This window comes from Leptonychotes weddellii, chromosome 5 (genome assembly GCF_054177405.1).
Source record: "Leptonychotes weddellii isolate Sample4059 chromosome 5, ASM5417740v2, whole genome shotgun sequence".
Lineage (NCBI taxonomy): Eukaryota > Metazoa > Chordata > Mammalia > Carnivora > Phocidae > Leptonychotes > Leptonychotes weddellii.
The window spans coordinates 114,392,645-114,416,616 of record NC_138373.1 but is presented as its reverse complement, the minus strand read 5'-3'; the positions used below and the strand labels follow the sequence as shown (position 1 = coordinate 114,416,616).

At 41.3% G+C, this 23,972-nt stretch overlaps 1 protein-coding gene across 11 annotated transcripts in view; it reads left to right on the top strand.

Annotated features, from left to right (window-relative positions):
* The window catches only part of GRIP1 (glutamate receptor interacting protein 1), a 621,865-nt gene that overhangs the window by 533,279 nt on the left and 64,614 nt on the right, over nucleotides 1–23,972 (top strand). For all 11 annotated transcript variants that reach the window (XM_081822020.1, XM_031025793.2, XM_031025792.2 and 8 more), the window contains 3 exons: nucleotides 8,733–8,919; nucleotides 9,511–9,656; nucleotides 20,918–20,998. In XM_081822020.1, coding sequence (XP_081678146.1) covers nucleotides 8,733–8,919; nucleotides 9,511–9,656; nucleotides 20,918–20,998 — 414 coding nt within the window. The remainder of the gene's footprint in view (nucleotides 1–8,732; nucleotides 8,920–9,510; nucleotides 9,657–20,917; nucleotides 20,999–23,972) is intronic.

Below are 23,972 nucleotides of genomic sequence, written 5' to 3'. Positions count from 1 at the left end.
AGAGATTGATCTTCACAAGTGGACCGTCAGTGCGGGAGGCCAGCCATCATCTTCATTTTATAGAAAGCTGACAGTTTCCTTACAAAGAAAACCATTGCAAAAGATAGGGTCACCATTGTGGTATATTCATGATCTAGACTTGCATATCCCTTCAAGTATAGGGAGTTTTGTCAACTTTAGTATATGTACATGACAGTAAATTTGAAATTTCGAAAATAGAAGGAAGATTGAGTTTAGTTAAAATGAGAATAAACAGCTTCTAGAGTCTCACATGTTTCTTAGCTAACACTAAAGTAAACTATTCACTCTTGGAAGAAACTAGTTGAAGGCAGTAGAGTGAACTGGTGATGAGCATAGAAGCCTGTGTTCTCATCCCAGCATCATTCCTGTAGGACCTTCAGCAAGTCACCTGAGTTCTCTAGGCCTTGGCTTCCTTAGCTACAAAATGGGGATGAATTATAGTGCTTGCTTCATTGGGTAATTGTGAAGACTATATGAGAGAATATATATATATTCTCACCACCAAGAGGGACATACGGGACAAGAAATACACTCCAGGCTATGATGAGTATATGTATTATATATAATTAAATATATATTATGCATATTATAATAAAATTATATGCTAACTACATATACATATATATGTATATACATATTATACACATATATTATGTATGCATTATTATATATATAATTTTCATTATTACCCAATGAAATAAGTACTATTTATTTATTTATATATATATATAAATATATATATATATGCTAGAACACATGGTAAATGGTAAACACTATTTAACTGTTAGCCGTTTACATAGTTTAAGTGTTAGTTATTATTCCTTGGATCTAAATTGTCATGTATGAAAATCTATTGACAGTGTTCTCAAATTTAGGCATTTTTCACAGTAGTTACTTTGGCTTAATACATAGGTTTTGAGTCTTCCCCATAAACCTTCAGGGTTTGCGGTGGATTTCTGTATAGGAAATTTTTTATATATAATGCCTCCATGCGCAATGTCCCTCACTGACAGCAACAGGCTCACAGCCCTCCGCAGGGAAGAACAATTAAAACAAATTCATTAATGTTTGTACTTCTGCTCCATTGGCTAAATATTTGTTTGTGTTAGGTAAGACTCGCTACATTGATTAAAGATATTAGTGACTACAAATGAGTGATGATATGTTTGGCTAACTCAGGGTGATATTTGCATTGCTTGAATTTTGTAGTAGGAAACAAAGCTGAGGCCAGGCTGTCACTGACACCCATAACCAACTCATAAATTCTGTTTTGAATCAGAAAGTGATGCTCCGTCATAGTAGAAACAGAAACAGAAACCTGGCTTAAGAAATCTCAAGCTATTTGTGTTTGCTGTAGACATTAGCCACTAGAGCATCGCTGGCCATATGCCTACCAGAATGTTTCTAAATGTATCTCAAGAGATCAGACATTTTATATTGTAATCAAACAATAAGGTCCAAAACTTTTATTCTTACTCCAAAGAGCCCTATAAAAATAATGATAGTATTCTGAAGTCAGAAAAAAAGGAATGACGTTTTTTGGGTTTTTGGGGGGCTTGTTTTGTTGTTGTTGTTGTTGTTTAGTTTCTCTTCTCCTTCCCTCTTTCTCTCTCTCTCTCCTTGCTTCTTGGTATGATCACATCAGATGTAAAGGTTTTCCCAAATAACAGATAATAAAAGTTTTATTACACTCTCACTATACCGTGGTTTACTTCCACCACTTTATTTATGTCTTTATTCTGTGCCACCATTTGCTGCCCCCTTTCTAATACTTACATTTCTATGGCAACCAGGCCATTTGTATGGATGGTGAATCATGCCAGAGTCACAACAAATATAATAAAAAGCCTCTACACTGTATTGGTGATGAGGTGAGGCCAGAGCTTGCAAAACAGAAAAAAATTCCCACATATGTTTCTAGTGGAGAAGGACATGCCAGGAAAGAATTAAATCTTCTCCCATAAATATTAAACCATTCTGTATCATTGACCAAAGGGGAAAATACAGGCAGTCTGCAGCAACACGGGACAAGAATTAAACTAGGAAAGCGCCATGTTTGCTTCACAGGAAGAATGTTGAGTATCCCCAGCATTGGGCCGGGAGGAGTGTCACAAAGCCCCGGGAGGGCTGCAGGGCCATGTCACAGAGGGAACCCTCTGGTCACCTCTTTTGGAATCTTACTGACCTTTGCCCCACAGCCTGGGCTGTCCCTGTTTCTGCCTCGGAGGTCAAGGCTTTTTCCAGAAACCTATCATCCCCCCCGTGATGGCAGCATGACTGAGCGGTGGACCTGGCTCGTTCCCCCTGAGTCCCGCTTCTGCACACAGAGCCAGTGTAGACTCTGTCTGTTTGCAGTCCGCCTGACCTGCAGCCAAGTGTGGAAGCTAGATCACATTCCCAGAATAGTCTTTGCCTCTTGTGCCATCACCACTTACTAGCAGGGTGGCTAACACTGAAAAGAGCTGAAAGGAAGAGAATGAAGAAGCCGAACAACTTCTGTCCCTGCCACAGACCCCTGAGAAAAGGACGGAAGGCAAAGGCAGCTAATGGTAAGCGTTTAGAAGTGAGCATGCAGGGAGCCCTCCGGGAGGCGGCTTATGAGCTGCCCCCCCACCCCCGCCCAAGCCTACCCTCATTTGGAGAAGGGAGCTGCTGGACACCTGAACTGGATCACGTGACACACAGTGTGCTGGATCCACAGCAGGCTGACTCCGATGGGGAACACTTTAGTGAGCTAGAGGTCTGAGGTATGGAATCAAATAGTGATAAACACAGTATACTAATAAATCTTTGCGGTCCATTGCTCTGGATACTTTTTAAATGCTTTTCCTATCTGACAGTAAACCCCACAGACTTCTAAGCGAAGAAAACATTTGGCAGATTTTTAAACTTTAGAAGCTAACAAGTTATCGTCGGTTTTCCTCCCTTACTTACACGAGGAAAGACAAGAATTGACAAACGCACAGGGTCATTTCCTGCATACCTGAAGGGTTGTGAACAGAGCCCTCCAAGCGTGAACAGGAACAGGACAGAGCAGATGCGAAGCCTGAACACAACCTTGGCACACACCAGTTAGCAATATTCACACGCAGTATGTCAGCTGCTTAGCCATTCCCTTCCTCACCTGAGTAGAAATGGGCATGCTTCAGGCCAGAGCTGGTACCTTGCACAAGTATCTGCTACTGGAGAGAGAATCCATCATACAATTGTTTAAACTACAGGGTTATAATTCATAATAAATTACCTTTATTTTCTTTTGCTGGTTGGCCACCTTAATGAAGAAGGATAATCAAACTCATCTTTTTTTTCCTCCAAGTAATATTGGTTGTTTTTTCTCCTGGCTCATCATCTTTAAATCTACAATTTATCTTTTTCAAATCTGGTAATAATTTGCAAGACTTTAATATGTGTGAGTAATCAGTACATACAATTTCAAATGAGATTTTACTGTTTCAAAGAACAGATTTCATTATATCAAAGGACTTGCAGAGTTAATTATAAAAACTTAGATTATTTATTATAATCCTATATTTGTTAGGTAGATTATAAATTTATATAATTATAGAACCAACATTTAACATATTTTTAATCCTAAATTAAATGTCCTAATAATTTCTATTGCCTCGACTTGCCTCTGGATAAAGCTTACAAATTTAATGATGCCCACAGTGAGCACTTATTTCTATTTCCAAAACTTTCCAGGGGCGCCTGGGTGGCTCAGTCGTTAAGCGCCTGCCTTCGGCTCAAGTCATGGTCCCAGGGTCCTGGGATCGAGCCCCGCATCGGGCTCCCTGCTCGGTGGGAAGCCTGCTTCTCCCTGTCCCACTCCCCCTGCTTGTGTTCCCTCTCTTGCTGTGTCTCTCTCTGTCAAATAAATAAATAAAATATTTTTAAAAAATAATAATAAAAATAAAAAATAAATTTTAAAAAAACCTTCCAGAGATTTCAGTTTCTCAACCATCTTCTCCAACTGTTCTGAAAATGCAGCAAGTCTCTCCTTTGAGAAGGTCTTTACTATATCCAGCCTAATCCTTCCTATTATGATTGACCCATTTCTTCCTAATTCTCTCTTAGTGGAAATGCCAACCAGCTGACTTAAAGGTTCAAGGCTTTTAACTCCAATTAAGTAATCCAAAAATCTATACCAAACTGAGATCTCAAATGGAAAAAAATACATATTAATGTGAACCGATAGAAAAATTCACAGAAAATAAAGTATTCCTATTGAAGTCCAAAAATCATCACCTAGAAGATAGACTGAAAGTAATCTGCCAATAGATGACGTTCTACTATTATGTTCCTGCCTGCAATGAGAACAGACTGGAAAGAAACACAACTCTCCAGATCGTTACTAACTACCTCTAGTGGTTGTGTGCCACCAGTAAGAAAATGTATGATCTGAAGAACAATCAAAGTAGAGTTGATATCAACAAAGACACTAGAAAGTGTGATCTGAATTAATATGGAATATCGCTTCTTGGCCTTTTGGCTAAGATCAAGTATGAATTAATATGGGATAGTCCCTGTGTCAGATCTTGGACTTGTAGGCCACCACCTGTGGAAAGCTCAGGGTTGGAAGCTGACTTTACCCCCTACAGCAGGCTACTTTAATCTCATCGATATGAATTCTGTTGTGAGAACAATGACGGTGCTTCTTATGAAGAAGGTGATTTTCCTTCCTCCTCCTAGACATTTGTCCACCTCAGCATCCTCTGCCATGTCAGCTACAATGTTGGAATGAACCACATAGTAGAGATACTGGGGTCCGAGGAACAACTTCTAGTTCCTTAAGTCAGAAGAACCTACATGAAATGTTGATTCCAAAAAAGGAAGATGTGGATAACATCACAAGACCCAATTTGTTCTTTGTTTATTTAGTGTTCTTTGAATGTTCCAGACATTGGGATTTCAAAGAGGAAAAGATCTGGATCCCAATCTTTAGACAACTCAGGGTCAAGTGGAGAGAAAGGCAGGCAAATAAAAACCTGATAAATGCTGAAATAGGACCATGCGGAATGGAGTATCTCCTACTGGAGAGAGAATCCATCATACAATTGTTTAAACTACAGGGTTATAATATGTGGAAATGTAAAAAAGTGAGTACCTCACTCTGCCTGGATAAGGCAGGGAAAGGGACATTGAAAACCCAGGGGAAGGGCTAAAGGGACAGAGGGATGAAAGCAGGGCTGCAGCACATGGCACGTGGAGGGAGCATCAAGGAGCACGAGACTGGATAGGCAGAAGAACATGAACTTAGGAAGGGTCCTGTGAGCTCTGCCAGCATTGAACATGTTGTTCTACAGGAAACAGGGAGGCATTGAAAGATTCTAAATTGGGGGATGACCTTCGCATATGAGAAAAAGGCACTTTGACATCAATTTGGAGGATGTTAGCATAACACAAGAGGCAAGGACACAGAGTCTAAGTCTATATAGTGATCTGCATTAGCAATCATGAGGCCCTACTCTAGAGAGTAGATAAATTGGGGGCCTCCTCATGAAGAGAAAGTTAATCTGGCAATAATATGCAGAAAGTGTTGGGCACAGAAGGACCAGAAACATGCATGTTCAAATATTTAAAATAAAAATAATAAAAGCCTGAATTGAAACATTAATGGTAAGAAGGGAAAAGAGGATTTGTAGAAGTTAGTTATATTTCAGTGGTCATCTTGAAAGGACTTAGCAATTGATTGAATTTGAGACAACGGGGATGTTGGAAGTCAAAGGCTACTTTGAGATTTCAAGCCTGGTGGACTAGAAGCATGATGGTCCTATTCATAGAAACAGCGGGAATGAGAAAGAGAAGATGATTAACTCAATTTTTAAAATGTTGAGTTTGAGGAGTCAATGGGACATTCTTGGGGATGGGATATCCAAGTCAGGAAATTCATCACTGGAGCTTGAGAGAAATTGGAGAGTTAGATTTGAGAAGATACACACAGAGGTCCTATTACAGAAGTATGAGAAGTGAAAGAGGGAAAGGAGAGGAGAGAAGGCTAAGAAGAGAACCAGGGGCAACTCTATGTTTGCAGTGCAGAGGAGGCAAAGGAACTGGAAGGGGCTGACAAAAGTCAGAAACTAAGAACAAAGCTTCATTGAAACCAAGAGAGTAATTTCAGAAAGAAAAGGATGGTTCCCAAAGCCAGTTGCTGCAGGGTAGTTAGAGTGGATGAGGCCACTGATTTTGGCAATCAGGAAGTCATCAGTGAGAGAAGATTCATTAAAGGGTGAAGGGAGAGGCCAAGTTTTAAGCAGTTTTGGAATCAGTACAAACCTATAGGGAGAGGTCAGAAAGCTAGGACAGTGAGCAGGAAAGTTGGAAAAAACAAGAGAAAAGTGTTTATGGCACAAACTCACAGGGCATGGAAACAGATCATATCAGAAAGGAGGAGCTGGTCTGAAAGGGAAGGAAGGATACATCCTCCTGAAGCAGGAAGGAAAAGAAAGTGAGAGCAGATAATGATACAGAGAAATCGAGGTTGAAAAGAATGTTTTTAAGGAACTCTTGTCAATGAAGGAAATGAAGTAAGGAGTAAAGTTTGATCCTTATAATGGTAGAAATGTTTGAGACTGATCCCATGGAGAAATCAAATATTACATAACAGAAGATTCCAGGGCCCCATAGAGAATTATGTGAATTTGTAGTGACTTTCTCTAGCACCCTTCAGCAAACTAGTAAGAGTAGTGGAGGCAAGCAGGCATTATCAAAGAGTATAGCGTATTAGACTATAGAAAATGTCATGAGGTTTAAGCCTGTCTGACACCAGCAGATGCCTCATTGAAATGGTCACCTGGGGTCCAAGTGGAGTGTGGAGAGGAATGATGCTAGTAAAAGGCAATGGGTAAAGATGATAGCTTTCAAATTGGGTTCCCCAGATTCACACATGAGGGATGGGGAAGCCTCCTCTAGGGTCTCCTGTTCCTACCTCAGTACCTTCAGTAGCTCTGTTTTTATCTGGAATACAAAAGCATCCCTTACACACTTTCATGTGAAGTGGGGTGTTGGGGGGTGGAATCTATTGCTAACAAAACCATTTGAAAACCACTAGATTGGAAGACAAGTGAAAGGGAGTGGGGCTAGAAGTCATCAAGAAGGGAAAGTTAGGGCCTAAGGACTGGGAAAGATGGCTAATAGGTTCTGTGATCAACAAGGAGAGTTCAGATATGAAGATCCTGGAGCTCTTTCCAGATTGAAGGATGCTGGGGTCCAGCACAGGGCTCTGCTGATAGAGAGCTGAAGTTGGGTGGGATTGCCAATAATCAGCACTGAGAGAGCTAAAGAACCATAAACCCAGTGCATTGTTTATTGTCATTATGTCAAAGATACTGAGGACATGGAAAAGCTACAGATTAGAAGAGGCAAATTAAGAGTCAAGCCCTGATGTCAGTGAGGAAATGGGGGGAAACAGGAAAAGTAGAAAAGTATGGGTTTGAAGATGAGACAAGACAGAAATAAATACATAATATAGAACTTTAAAATAGAAGTGGTTTATGGTAAAAAAAAAAAAAAACAAAAAAAACACTGGATGTGTGGAGCAAGGAGGGTTATAAACTCTTCTCTCTCCTTGCTCCATGCAGGGAAAGTGAAAAGAAAATGGCTTCTGGTTGCAGCGGGTTTTGAGGTATATGGTGTCAGCAAGTTTCAATTACAGTAAAGAGGCCAAAAGACCCCTTTTGGAGGAAGTGACGGTCCAGCATTGGACCGTGCAGAGAGCTTGCTCACGGGGAGTAAAGGAGGCAGGGGTCCCAGTGGGCAATGCTGAGAGAAACGAGTGGAGTGGCCTTTCCATGACCCAGGTTGGCAATAGAAACAACACAGAGATGGGTACCTGGAGGCTTAGATGAGTATCAGAAGAATGAATGAAATAAGAGATAACAAAGTAGGCTGGAGATCCAGTGAGAAAGAACGAAGGCTGAAGAGCCCAAATTTGGGGAAAGGAAAAATACAAAGTTTCAACAATACCATCATGCCAATCCAATGCTAGAATAATGTTGATGAACACGTCCTCACCACTCCAGGAGCCAGACTTTTTCTTCAAAGCTGAAGGTCAGATTGTTTATAAAAACCTTAAAGCTTAGGCACAAATGGATAGAGGGGAAAACATATTAGACCAGTTAGCCTAACCCTTTTTTCATAGGAAAGAAATTAATGCCTTCCCCCAAGGTCACACAGCTGGTTGCCTACTGGTGGAACCAGGACCAAAACCCAGGTACCCAGTCCCAAGGCTGTCGTCTTCCTACAGCTCCCACAATTGTCCCTGGTACCAGGACTGAGTATGGGGAGGAGGTCACACTGGCATTGTGACTAAAACGTGACAGATATCGGGAGATTCCTTTATCTAGTTCAGCTCTGACTAAATTTTTGTCTAGAAGACCAAAGTATCACTTCCACCATTGCCAATGAGCTTTTTTTTTTTTTTTCCAGAGACATGATCTGTGTCAGAAATGCTGGTATTCCAGGGTGCCTGGGTGACTCAGTTGGTTAAGCGTCCAACTCTTGATTTCAGCTCAGGCCATGATCTCAGGGTTATGAGATCTAGCCCTGCATCGGGCTCTGTGCTGTGCATGGAGCCTGCTTGAGATTCTCTCTGTCCCCTCCCCCTTTCTCTTTCTCTCTCTCTCTGTCTCTCTAATAATAAAAAGAAAGAAATGCTGGTATTCCTGGTGCTTGCTTCAACCTAAAGTCATTTTTTTGTGTGTTTGTTCCTCTAGTGTCTTTAGCCTCAAGCACAGTGGGCTTGGCTGGGCAGGTCGTTCACACAGAAACCACAGAAGTTGTGCTGACAGCAGATCCTGTCACAGGATTTGGGATCCAACTGCAGGGCAGTGTGTTTGCCACGGAGACGCTCTCTTCTCCACCTCTGATTTCCTATATTGAAGCTGACAGCCCAGCAGAGAGGTAAGACACTTTTTCACAGCGTCTGTTTCTGTGCATTTCTTGTGCCGACTATCTTTGAATAGCTAATAAATTATGGAACAGTGCTCAATGCAGGAAATGCAGGATGTAATGAACTCTCTGTTCTAACAATAAAATGTTATGTTCTTGATAAGTTTTGAGAAGAATAACGAGCACAGATGCCTTTATCTAGCAGATTTTTGTCCATCAGGGACTGGCGGCCATGTTAATTAAAAGGGAAAATATCTCTGAAGTTCAAACTTTATTATAATAATTTCTTTATTATAATAATGTGGGGGGACTGTACATTCACCATTACTATATATTGGTCCAGATCAGATTATAAGAATACCACAGTGCTAAATTATTAATCACTTCTCTGGGATATATCAAGATTCCCTTGCTCACATCTGTAGCCATCAAATGCAAGAGTGCAAGACCTTGCAGTTGACCTAGTATGATGCCCACATCCTTGAACAAACAAGACCAAATGGGTATGCTATTTCACAAGGATCAAACAAAATAGATTTGGCAACATCAACTTGATAATTATTTGCTCTGTCTACAACCTCTAATATGTGGTTCTAAATATAGATGTGGGGTGCTACAGATCGGAGACAGAGTGATGGCCATTAATGGGATTCCAACTGAAGACAGCACCTTTGAGGAAGCCAACCAGCTCCTCCGAGACTCTTCAATCACAAGCAAGGTCACACTGGAAATCGAGTTTGATGTTGCAGGTATGATCATATAATCGCAATTCAGCTGCAGAGACGGTAGTGGAGCTCATGTGAATGATACGGATTATGTGGCAGAAGTGGAACTATTTTTTTTACATACTGAACACATTTTTGTTTAGGAGATTTGGGATGTCATTTTGTATTGAGCCGTTGTTTTTGAACTATTCATTAAAATGTCACCATTAAGAACAGTTGAAAATAAATGTGACAAAATGAATAAGTAATAGCTACTATAAAGGTGATTAAAAAAAAATCATGTAGCCTTTATTCTTCCTGATTTGCCCCTATATGCTAGAGAAACCATATTCTTCTGTCACACAGACAAGAAAAGCCTCTATTTGACCCTTCCCACTGCAAAGAACATATGAAAATTTGGCAGGGAACAAAGAAAATTCATTAGGTGGATTTATACAAACTCAGCCGGTAAATATTCGGTCTCTAGTGTTAAGAAATTGCACCAGACACTTGTTAAAAACAAGGAAGACTTTTTTCAAGACTATTTAAAGAGAGATCAAGTCTTGGAACAGGGAAGAGAGATTGAACTCAAGTCCCAAAACAGTAAGGGCAGCCGGGAATTTATGGCCACCAAGCAAGGTAAGGGTGAAGGAATCATGGAATGGAAACTGACTAACAGGAACTTGATTCGATATCAAGGGTGTGGGGATGAGGAATTTGATTGTCTATTCAAGGGTGGAGGGATTCTCAATTAACTGATTGAGCAGGATTTCCACTTAAACTGGGCTCAGCAGGCCAAGGAGTAGGCCAAAGACAAGGCCTAGTTGAGAAGAGGAGCCTGACTTAGGTTTGGTCAGGAAGGGAATCCTCGTCAGTAGCTAACAGGTGTGTGGGTTATAGAGGTTGGTGCTAACTTCCATTTAATAAAATTGTCTTCACACAGTGAAATACTACCTCACAGAGCCAATAATCTTTACCAATCATTAAAGATGTGCCTTTGGACATAGAGACTGCATTATCCCAACAAATACTTGCTGAGTGTTTACTATGGGTCCATTGGAGATGCAACAGTAGACATGGAAGGGAAAAAAAATTCCTTTCTTCATGAAGCTTGTGATATTACAGAAAGTTGATTTTTAAGTTAAATATAAATGTAGACAGTAATAAGTGCTCTGAGGAAAATAAAGCAGGATGGGGAATTAGAGGATGGCTGTAGGGAGCTATTTTCATGGGATGACTCTTGGAAGAAGTGACATTTGAGCAGAGATTTGAAGGTTGGAAAGGAGCCAGCTCTGTGGGAATCTGGGAGCAGAGTATTCCAGGTAGAAGGAGCAGCCAGTATAAAAGAAATAAGCCAGAATAATAAGCTGGGTGGGTTTGAGAAATAGCAGAAAGGCTCTTACCAGGGCACCTGGGTAGCTCAGCTGGTTAAGCGTCCAACTCCAGATTTCCGCTCAGGTCATGATCTCATAGTCATGGGATCAAGCCCCACATCAGGCTCCACACTCAGTGTGGAGTCTGCTTCAGATTCTCTCTCCCTCTCCCTTTGCCCTTCCCCCCACTCACGCAGGCACACGCACTCTCTCTCTCAAATAAATAAATAAATCTTTAAAAGGGGGGGCACTCTTTATGTAGCATAAGGAAGTTGGGGATGAGGATTAGATTTGGAATTGGAGATGGGGTGAGAGAAATTGGAAGAGGCCAATTACTGCAGTGCCTTGATATAAAGAATTTACCTTCCAAGTGTAATGACATCATCGAGCATTTTATGGATGGTAGTGAGCTATCCTGATGGATGTGTTAGAGATCCTTCTGAAAGGATAGCAGAAGCAGAAAACCTAGTTAGGAAGTTGCAGTGGTTGGAGGTAAAAAATGATGGCAGCTTGAGCAAGGTGGTAGAGCTAGAGATAGTGACAAAGAGTGAAATTTAGGACATGGCTTGAAGCAGGGCTAACAGACGTTGCTTATGGAATGAATACAGAAGATGAGAGAAAGGGAAGATCATGGACGACTCCTGAGGTGGAAGGGTCAGTAATTGAGTAAATAGAGATGACTTTAAGGAGAGGAAGACGTGAAGAATGGAAATCTGAGGATAACAACAAATTCTATTTTAGACCTGAATTGGCAAATCTACTGCCAATTCTAGGGGGGGAAAGGACAAGCAGATCCATTCCTGAATTCAAAAGACAATTATCGAGCACCAGTCACTAAATGCTAGGCACTGTGCTACCTTCAGATCTACCTTTAAAGGGAAAATGGAAAGGATTAATATCCTCAAAATCTCAGAACCAATTAGACAAGAGCAAGAACCTGTTGGAAGATAAGAACAGACTTACTGAATGTGTGTTGCCACTGGAATGTAAAAGGAAGTGCCCAGGGGATTGCCAGCAATACCTCCTGGAGCCTAGGACGGGGGGGTCTGGGCCAGAGAGCAGCCCTGAGAAGGGACCGCCATGTCAGTGATTGGTAAAGTCATTGGAATACAAGCGAGCACTGAGGAACGAGTGGCAGGAAGGAGGGGACTCTGCCTGAGGAGAGACTAAACTAAAATTGAAAGGGGAAGGATGCTAGCAAAGAAGATAATAAAGATGCAGTCAGAAGTGGAAGGAGAACCAAAAAAGGTGGCATTTTGGAAGCCAAAGCAAGAATTTCAAGGTCATGGTCAATAGTGTAAAGGTGCTTGAGAGAATTCAAGTAATATAAGGCAGGAAAGGTCCACTGCATTTGGCAATTAGGAAAAAACTCATTGCAGAGTAGTTTCAGGGAATTTGGGGGGCAGAAGTCAGACTGTAGTAAGCTGAGGGGCGAGGAAAGGGTAGAGAGCTTCAGACAAGCTATGCTTGCTTTCTGCCAAGGAACTGGGCTTTAGAACAGGGTATGGCTAGACAAATGCAGTGAATGGATAAAAAAGACGGAGGCCACTGTGGACTTCTCTTTTTAGAACTGCTCCAGCATTATTACATACTGGGCACTCTTTTATATTGCTTTATCCTCTAACAAGTGGTTCTCAATCAAAATCAGGTTTGCCCTGGGGAACATGTGGCAATGTTAGGAAGTGTCGCTGTGGATGAAAAAGGATGGGATAAACGGTAGAAAGGGCTTCAGATTCCAGAGGGGAGTTATTTTGTTTTGTTGATATTGGAGAGCTCTGAGCATGTTTGTGGCCTGAAGTGAATGAGGGAGAAAAAAGATAATTGATGGGTATGGGTCCCAAAAAGGATGAGAGGGAAAGTTATCTAGAACATAGGTAGGTCTAAGACAGAAGGTTGGCCAGTGCCTCTTGTGAGTTTAAAGAGAAGGATGTGAGAATATAGATACGTTTTTATCTGTGTTTAGGGTTTCATGTAAGAACTGTCAAGCGAAGGTAAAAGGATCAGCATCTTGGGGAGTTGAAAAGAATGATGGTTTAGAATAGCTAATGGGGAAATGAGTGAGAAAGCTAACCAGACTCCTATAAAGGGATTTTCAAGCTGGGTAGTGGACCAGGCAGAGTCCAGAAGCTCTAAGTGGATAGCCCTGTCAACCTGCATTGGTCAAGTAGTTTTTTTGTCAGATGACCTCGGCTACTGAGGAATAACAGCAGAGGTGGTAGGTGATTAGACTGAGCCAGAAATGGAGATTTCTGGAGAAGGTTCAACAGGAGGAAGACTAAAGTCACAGCAGTTCAAATTGTTGCAGGAAGAGCAAAGGAATAAATATGGTGATAATCACAATAATATTTATCAAATGCTTGCTCTATGGCATGTCACTCTTCTAAGCACTATGTGTGTATTCGCTCACATATAACAGCAATGGAGGTTACTATGATTTACATCCCCAGAAAACTGGGCCTTCTACCAGATTCGTAGTTAATGGTAGGGCTGGGATTTTCACCCAGGCAGTCTGGCTCCAAAGGCCACACTCTAACCACTAGACATACTGCCTTGAAGGAATCCAGGTTGCAGAGGGGGAAGTCAATAATGGATCCACTTGATAGACTGAGAAGAAAGAGAAGACTGACGGATCTAGGAGTATCTGGAAAGAGAAATGGGTATAGCAAGAGAAAGTTGAGGAGGGAGCCAATGGCAGGAGATTGGGGTCAAAGTGGCATATTAGAGCTTAGCATTTCAGAGGTCAAGTAAGGCTCAGGTAGTGAGCTGCTGAAGTGATATAGAGTGGAGGTGAATATTATTCAACCAGAGGTCTGGGAATTGTATATGCAGCATGATGGAAAGACCTTGCACACAGTGGAATCTCTCAGGAGGGCAGGACTTGGAATGAGGAAGGGAGTATGAACTTGCTGCTCTTGACACGCCAAACGCAATCCTATCAAAGGATCGCCACACTTTCCCCCGCCTGGGTAGTCTTCCCTACCATGTTCAGGTGGTCTGCTCACTTCATTCAGGTCTTTGCTCAAATATCACTTGTTCAGAGAATCATTCCCTCACCATCTATCACTCTGTCCCCTTGCACAGATATATGGTTCTTAGTCTTTCTCAGCTCCGATGTTATGTTGTGGATTTATTTATTGTCTTGTTTTCTCCAGTGGAAAAAATCTATGTTGTCAGAGACTTTGTGCCTTTTGTTCATGAATGTATCCCAGCACCCAGAAGAGCACTTGGAATGCGGGAGACTCTCAGCCAAGACTTGGTGAATAAATGAATGAATGAAATGCAGTTGTCTCTCCTGAGGGACTGGAACCAGGAACTTCAGTTTGCATCAAGAACTGATCCCGGGGCGCCTGGGTGGCTCAGATGGTTGGGCATCTGCCTTCGGCTCGGGTCGTGGTCCTGGGGTCCTGGGATCGAGTCCCACATCGGGTTCCCGGCTCAGTGGGGAGCCTGCTTCTCCCTCTGACCCTCTCCCCTCTCATGCTGTTTCTCTCTCGCTCGCTCTTTAAAAAAAAAAAAAAGAACTGATCCCGTACCCACTGTTTCTCTGGGGTTCCTGGTCTCTCAGTGCTGCGTGTTTCTGCATATCTGCTCTATTTGTCTCTGCACGAGTTTTTTCTGACTTTTGATTGTACTTGATTGCTCCATCTTTGCTAAAGTGCCCAGCCAGTACCAGCCAGTTCAAGTTTCTAATTCTTAGGTTTGGTAGCTGCGGCCAAGCAGGAATCTGGTAGAAGGACCCTGTAAGGATCAGTCAGATGGTGGCGAGGGTATGGTTTTCAAAGAAGGCTGTCCAGAAGCCCCAGAATGTACTCACTTCAAGCACACAACATTCAGCCGTGAAGTGACTCTTACAATCCAATACCTTCATTTATTTATAAATGGGGAAACTGAAGTTTGGGTGGGGAAACTCAAGGTCATACAGCAAAGTGAATAGTAGATCCCAGGTCTCTTGACTTGCACCTGTCTTTTTCATGTCATGTTACACTGCCTCTTCAAAGAAATGTCAGAGTTTCCAGGATGAAAGAGCAGAATTTCTGAACCTCTGCCCTACTGTCACTGTTTGTCGAGGAGAGGTGACTATCCTGTGTACTGTATGATGTTGAGCAGCATTTCCTTGAAACACTCCCATAGTGAATGGCCAGCACGATTTGACCTCTTCCACAAACAGTATCTAAGTATTTACTCGTGCAATAAATGCATTTTTATTTTATGTGCATCCTCAATATTTGTTCATTGTTTAATCCATACTTAATATATATGTATACTTTAATATTTGTTGATTAAATACTTTAATATCCTCGGTTTAGGCTCCTAAGAAATAGAAACTATGTCTATTAAACTCACTTTATTCCATACCAAGCTTGCTTGAATAAGAGACAGGAAAAAAGGGAACTAAGGTCTTCTCCCTTGCTCTGGTTGTTCCATAATTCAATCCATTTCATATGGATAGAAATGACGTAGAATAGGGCCAGAAAAAAGTATGCTCACATCCTATCATTCTCTCTTCCCTTGTTCATGGCTGATATCATTAATTGACTTCAGTATCCTCCTGCTGAGCCCAGACACAACATCAGAATCTCCAATAAAACACTCTAGCTAGTCCTTACTAATCCACTGGCATCTGTTGGAAACTGCTGGAATAAGAAAAGCTCTTTTTTAGCCATTTGGGAACTTGGAACATTGGTAGGAAATCTCTGGACATGAGCTATTTCAAGACTGGCCTATCCTTTTGGATTCACTCTTAGTAGTATGGACGTGGGCCACCTATTTCTAAAATTCTTCCTCAAAAATATATTATACCCAGATATTAATTCCCAAGCTATTGGTCTCAGAGATAAAGCACCTCTATTTTATAAATATTTTAAGTGACATAGAGAGTGTTTAAGAAGCTTGACTGTGAGTACACTCTTGCCTAAATCTATCTCTTTAAATGGGTACTACTGTACAAACAACATCGTGGTAACATTTATGGAATTCTTTTTAAAGCTGAAATGATTCATAGCCTCATCACTCTAAAAAACAAAAGTTAAATTTTTTTATATTTCTTTACCAATGTCCTTTACCATAAATGTAATTTTATAAAGCTATATTCAGGGGCGCCTGGGTGGCTCAGTCGTTAAGCATCTGCCTTTGGCTCAGGTCATGATCCCAGGGTCCTGGGATCGAGCCCCGCATCGGGCTCCCTGCTCAGCGGGAAGCCTGCTTCTCCCTCTCCCACCTCCCCTGCTTGTGTTCCCGCTCTCGCTGTGTCTCTGTCAAATAAATAAATAAAAACTTTAAAAAAAAAGCTATATTCATAATATATACACAATTTACATTTTGCCTTTTTTCAATACTATCTTTTAAATACCAGTCTAAAAAAATTGTAAATACTTGAAGATTCTGCTTTAACTCTGAAGTTATTTTGTTGGAAAAGATAGAGCTTTGTTCTGGAAAGAAGTCCCAGTGAAAATCCTATCAAATGATGTTTGTCATCATTACTAGAACCCCCAGTGCTTTCCTCTGAGTGGGGGGGAGTTAAGCATTTACATTTACCACCCCCCCTTAGAATCTCTTAATTTTCCGAATCTCACAAGGATGTCCATAATGAATTATGATGTGGTGATTATCTTACTGTGCCAACAATGAATGCTTCAGGCAGAAAAAACAGACCAATTGGAAAGAAGGAAGCCTTTGTTTACCCAAATGTGTTTTTAATTATAGCATTAACAAAGATAAAACAAAATGAGGGAAGCACAAAATAATCACATGGGAGTCTAACAAAATAAACATTCTATTTACTTATTCTAAACCTATTGTTTCTCCAAATATCTTTTTTTCCTCTTTACTAATATTTCTATAAGAAACACCAAACTAAATATGCCTTTGCTTTAACCACCAAATAACTGTGTAGGCAAAAAAATTACCAAATATAAAATAAATCATGTTGGCATGTAAAGATTAAATTGAAGCCACAGGTGATCAAAGAGATTCATTTGTTGATATTTGTTCATCATTATGATATTTCAAATCTTATGTAGTCAAACATGATTCATTACTGTTTTCCAGGAAGTGATAATATCTCCTCCAGCATCATTAACAATGTTAATCTTGGTCAAGGTTCCCTGCATTAAAAATTTATAAAAGCAAAATGTTGCTATGGTAACTAACTCTTGATCAATGAATCCTGGCCCTTGGGGTTTCAAGATCTTATTTGTATAGCATCATGGACAAGCCGTTACATACCTACATGAATACGGCACATGTATACACACATACGAGCATGCCATATTCTCCCCTCCCCTTGCACAGGGAATTTGGGTAAAAAACACATAACACTAAAACAAACATACATGAAATGAGTTCCATAACGAGTGAAGCTGTTTGTGCCTCTAAAGCTTCTTATGCATTTACTTATGGACCACTTGTGTGCTTTATCTGGGTACTCAAATTCCTACCACACCCATGAACACTTCTGTGGAGGCTTTCTGCTTAGCTCCCATCCCGTTTCCTCTGCTAGACCAATGTGTTCATCAGAGATCGTTTTTCAGTTGCAAGCAATAGACATGCACCGAGCTAATTCAGACAGAGAAGGGGCATTTACTGGAAGCACATAGGAGTTTCACAGCCCGAGAAGACAGGATATGCAGGCAGCCCCAGGAAGGCCTAGAACCAGACATGAGGGCTGTCAAGGCCAAGCACAGGCACTCTCCAAGACCTCATGCACACTCCTTTTGTACTCCTGTTTGTTTCTCCCTTCTCTCTGCAGACTGGCTGTTGGTGCCCAAGAGCAAAATGGGGCCACTTCAAATTCCCTCTCTACCCCCAGTCTGCATGCTAATTCCACATTCATAAACTGTCACGTTAGGGGTGGGAAGAAGGTGAGAATTAGCCTTCCATTATTGGAAGGGGGAACACAGAGGACTTAGGAAACAGAGGGAAGGCCCAGATTTGAGGAATATCTTGGAAGTAAATATTTATGATACCTGCAGCCTCCAAAGCGAGGAAATAAAGCACACCTACGTGTTGTTAACTTACCTCATTCCTTTTTCTACCCCAGTGTAGCAAAACTAGCCAGTCTTTTTGAAATCTGTTAGGGGAAATAATTTTATCTATCTCAAGTCCTATTGGGAAATGGGAAGGGTATAAATTACTTTTTTTTTTTTAAGATTTTATTTATTTATTTTTGAGAGAGAGAGAGAGGAGAGCACAAGGATGGGGGGAGGGGCAGAGGGCAAAGAGCCCAATGTGGGACTTGATCCCAGGACCCTGGGATCGTGACCTGAGCCAAAGGCAGACGCTTAACCGACTGAGCCACCCAAGCGCCCAACGGTATAAATTCTTAATGCATAAACAAACAAATCTATGTGGGTCCTTTCCAGTATATCAGAGTGTTAGCTGAGGACAACAGCGAAGCCAAAGACGTCCACTCACACAGTCTGTGACATTCATGGAAGGTTTAAGGAGAGTGGGAGGGTGCTGGGCGAAATAAGTCAGAGAGAGACAAATACCATATGATCTCACTCATATGTGGAATTTAAGAAACAAAACAAATAAACAAAGGGGCAAAAACGAGAGAGAGAGAGAGAGACAAACCAAGAAACAGACTCTTCACTATAGAGAACAAACTGATGGTTACCAGAGTGGGGAGGAGGATGGGGGAAATAGGGGATGGGGATTAAGGGGGGCACTTGTGATGAGCACCGCGTGTTGTATGGAAGTGTTGAATCATTAAACTGTACACCTGAAACTAACATTATGCTGTATGTTAACTAAATGGAATTTAAATAAAAACTTAAAAAAATAAAAGAAAGAAAGACAAGTGTGAGGGGCTAGAAGCAGCAACCTCCCTAGCTTTCTTGGGAAGTGTGCAAAGCACTGGAAGGAAAGAAAAGGCCCAAAAAGAGAAGACTTGCCTTTACTTGGCACAACAGCTGGGACTGCGAGGGGCAGCTTGGTGACACTTTTTTACAGGCGGCATCCTAAAAGCCCGGAGGGCCCAGAGAAATCAAATTTTTATTGTGTTTTCCAGTTTAACAGTCTCTGGCAAATCTCCTGAGTTGGAAGATGAGATTCTGGTCTTGTAAAAGGTTTACTGCCTACATTTCTCCTGGGAAAGTATAAAGGGCCTGGAAGAGCAAGTTAAGGCAGGAGAAAGGAGTACTCTAGCTCTGTTTCCATGAGGCAGTCCCAACCTTCCCCTATGCTTTGCAGAGATGGGAAATGTGTTAAATATGTGATTAACAAATTGAACCAGGGGCCGCAGAGTTGTAGTTAATTCCTTGTGTGTGGGTCAGGGAGCTAGCATTGAGCAAAATCAAGCAGTAAAAATGGTTTAGCTCCGCCGTCCCACAAACCTCCCCTTATGCTAATGTTTCCCTTCATGCGCCCCTTCCACCCCTTTCCAAAACCTTCAAGAAAGGATTACAGTCAGGGTGCCTGGGTGGCTCAGTCGTTAAGCGCCTGCCTTCGGCTCAAGTCATGGTCCCAGGGTCCTGGGATCGAGCCCCGCATCGGGCTCCCTGCTCCGCGGGAAGCCTGCTTCTCCCCCTCCCACTCCCCCTGCTTGTGTTCTCTCTCTCGCTGTGTCTCTCTCGTCAAATAAATAAAAATTTAAAAAAAAAAGAAAGAAAGAAAGGATTACAGTCATTAGCAGCTTAGTGTGAATAGATGTTATCTCTTCAGAGGGTATTTTCTTTTTAACCTTCTCTCTAATTGAAGGTTTGCCAGACTGTTAAAGGAATTTTAAGAAGAGTGTATTTAAGAATTTGTAGCAGTTCTTTCTTTTCTCAAATACTATTCAAGTCCTGGTAAAATCAACTTAGTTCTCTCCACGGTTGAGATTCAACCAGTGCACGCTGGTTCTCTTTCTGTTACAACAATGTTAGTTAACTCTGTACTGGTTGGCCAGTGTCTGAGCCCACCTTCACCCTGTTCCAGTGCCCCCTGCCCTCCTGCTCCTCTCTCAGACCTCCTGGAGCTTCCCAGGATCCAGAAAGTAAAGGGCAATCCTTGGTGCAGTTGGGGCCTCCCAGAGTCCTGTGTTCCAACCCCACAGGCAGCATCCGGTCTGACTGGTTGTGGCCAATACCATTCTGGTTGAGAAATATTCTGAGTATCACTCTTGTTTCTACCTCTTGAAGTATACTTTTCCCTCTTTATATTACAAATTAAGGCACCTCCTTGCCCCCCAAATCAACAACCATCACATCTAACTGAAATTTCTCCTAAAACCTATTCTCCAGCTACCTTCAAACAACGGTTGAAGAAAAAGTATTGCTGAATAGGTAACTCTGGGGAAACGTGGTTGAAGAGAAACAAAGAAAATAACGAGACCTATGGTTCTTAAATTTTGGTATGCCTAAGAATCACCTGGAGAACATGCTTAAAATGCAGATTTCTAGGCTTTATCTTCAGAAATTCTGATTCAGTAGATCTGGGATGATTCAGGAATCTGTATTTGTGGGACACCTGGGTGGCTCAGTGGGTTAAACGGCTGCCTTCGGCTCAGGTCATGATCTCAGGGTCCTGGGATCGAATCCGACATTGGGCTCTTGCTCAGTGGGGAGGCTGCTTCTCTCTCTACCTGCCGCTCTCCCCGCTTGTGCTCTCTGTCTCTCTGATGAATGAATGAATGAAAGAATGAATGAATGGAATCTGTATTTGTAACTTGCATTCCAGGTGAATTTGGCTCAAATGTTGCCCAAATGACACCTCAGTAATACTGAACTCAGGTGTTGCTGTGAATGACACACAGCTGCCTTTGGGCAGGACATCTGTTCTTCACCAGCAACATAATTTATCAGGATTTTACAGGCATTCGCCTTACTTCAGTTCCTTCAACTTTAACTTCAGATGCTTATGATACAAGAATTCCTGATGCATTTTCATGGATTGGTGCTCCATGCTTCCTGGTCTCCTACAAACATCCTCTTCTTTGTTTTGAAATTCCAGAGTCTGTCATCCCAAGTAGTGGGACATTTCACGTGAAGCTCCCTAAGAAGCACAGTGTGGAACTTGGAATAACCATAAGTTGTAAGTAAAAGTAACTTTTTTTTTTAATGCAGAATTTTAAAAAGACATTAGGAAATTGTATTGTCAAATGGCTTACAGGTGTGACAAAGTCTCTTAAGTGTCATTGCCAAGTTTCTATGTCATGTTTCAAATAGGTGGAGTCAGTCCCACCTCCAGCACTTAACTAGCTATGTGAATGGGGCAAGTTACTTAAACTCTCTGCAATCTTAGGTTTCTTCATCTGTAAAATGGAAATAAGGATATCTATAAAATATAGGATTATTTGAAGTATTAAATAAAAGAACATATTTATTATATCTAGTATAGTCCCAGGCACGTAATAAGTACTCAATGAATGTGTCTCACCCCCACCATGAGTAATTAGACGAGCATAGAAATGCAAATAGGTTCTCTACATTTTAGTATACTGTGGATTCAGTTTTCACAATAATCTGTTTAACTAACAAAAATCTTATTTATTTCCTTTTAAGACTATACTCCTATCTGTCCACTATGCATCTATAAGCCATTTTGCAAGACTAAAATAATGTCTCTTAATTTAGTAACTTTTGGAATTCCTGCATGGTCCAAGATGTCTGGGTAACCAAACCAAAAAGAAAAGCAGAATATATAAATGTGTTAAATTCCCTCCTTTCCTCAGGCTCTAGATTTATAACTGCTTTGGTAAAACAGCTTTGAAAATTTCAGCCCCCATTTATAGAATGTGAATTGAAGTTTTTATGCTTTAATATCCATAAACTAGGCTCATCCACAAATGCCCCCAAGAGAACGAAGCTAATGATTAATGCATAAAGACCAAAGAGGCAATGTTTGTGGCCAAGGAGTGGTAGCTTCAAGAAAGAGCAATGAGGTCACATGAAGTGCCTCACTACACTCTGTTGGATTGCATTTATGTCAGTGGTTAAGGCAAAAATAGTTCTCAACTGGGCATATGAAATGGGGGCCGTCCGCTTCAACTTTGACAATATAAATGTAACCCTGAAAATGAAATTTTAGGTATAACCAATCCCTCAGACAGATCTAGTGCAGCACTAAAAATAGTGGAACTACACTACAGAATCAATGTGAAGAACAAGAAGCTATATGCACAAGAGAGCACTTGCACCCACCTCCTGAACCCCAGTGTGGCCCTACTGAGAGAAGAGTAGGACTGATGTGTCTCCATGTCTCTGATAAGTACAAAGCTGAAATGGGATTTTGGAGACTCTAGGCCGATTCTAGGTACTACTGAAGTCATTTATGCCTTTAATTGGATCACTGAGCCTCTCAGTTTGTTCATTATGAGACAAAGAAAGTATGCTATTATTCTTGTCAACAGCGGTGATTACTGAAGTTAAGGGAGAACTCATCAGAACTTACCATTCTAAAAATATTTGGGGCTCAGGGTGGCTGCTGCAACCCCCATGTAACGTTAAGGCTGCTCTCATTTATTCTGTTTATTCCATTCCATTGATTTATTCCATCAGAATTGGCTGCGAGAGCGGTCTCTCTTGGAGGAGTGTATAACCTTCTGGCTACACACAGGGACCCTGCCTTCCACTCCATTCTTTCTTCCCTTTGCCTGCATGAAATAAATACATTCTGAGTGCCTAGCATGCCTAGAGCTTATGCTAAGTTTTTGAAAACACCCTTCCTGTCCTTAGAGATACTTATTTCTAGTGCGTCTGCTGAAGACCCCCCACAGCTCCGAAGCCTACTGTCATGTAGTCATTTTACGTCCACATTTTAAGTGGGAAAATGGTCTTTATGTTTTTTATACAATAGATTTATTCTTAAAAATTGATATATGTAAGGGGAGGAGAGTAGGGAGATGGACAAAATGGGTGAAGGGGAGAGAGAGATACAGCTTCAGTTATGGAGTGAAGAAGTCACAGGAATAAAAGGGACAGCGTAGAGAATAGAGTCGGTGGTGTGGTGATGGTGTTCTATGGTGACAGGTGGTAGATACACTTGTGGGGAGCACAGCATAGCATGGAGACATGTCGAATCACTGTGTTGTACACCTGAAACCAGTGTAACACTGTGCGTCCACTATACTTCAATTAAAAAAAAATTAAAGAAAAAAATTGATATACATAAGAATATAACTATAAAGCAAAGTATCCATTTAAAAACTAAGCCTGTGATATATTCCTCTTCTATTTTTTTAATTTAATTTAATTTTTTTTAGATTTTATTTATTCATTTGAGACACAGAGATACAGAGAAAGAGAGCATGAGCAGGGAGAGAGGCAGAGGGAGAAGGAGAAGCAGGCTCCCTGCTGAGCCAGGAGCCTGATGTGGGGCTTGATCCCAGAACCCTGGGATCATGACCTGAGCAGAAGGCAGATGCTTAACCATCTGAGCCACCCAGGCGCCCCTATATTCCTCTTTTAAAGTCAATATTTAGACGCTCAATTTGTCTGAAGTGTATTCATGTATACACAGCTACAACATATTTTATTCCTACAAAGAATCATTTAAAATTATGCTTTATGATGGTTTTATGTAGGAACTAAGTATTACATTTAATACCAACAATGGAAACTTCCCCAAAACCCCCACAAGAGTGGCCTGACTTTTAGCCAGCGTAAGCTAAAGCTGTTGGTGGAAGCTAGAAGTGTTATATGCCGTTCCTGGATGGAGGAATGATACGTAAGCTTGTCAAACCTGCTTGTCAGCCCATCTAGAGCTACAGTTCCCTTTATACAATTTATCATCCCCACACCAAATTTGTGTCTCCTCATGAAAAATACTCATATATTCCCAATTGAGAAAACAGAATTTACTTTAAAAAAAAAGAAGGCCAGAATCCCTTTTTATTGTTATGAAGTAATAAACTCCTAAGGCCTAGCACGTTTCCTGGCATATACAAGGTGTTTATTTAATCCCTGGCTCTGCGGAGTGAATGAACAAGGAGTCTATCAGAAACATTCTTCTGCTAACAATCTTCTGCTAACCACTGTGCACTCCAGAAAATGAGCCTTTGAAGGAG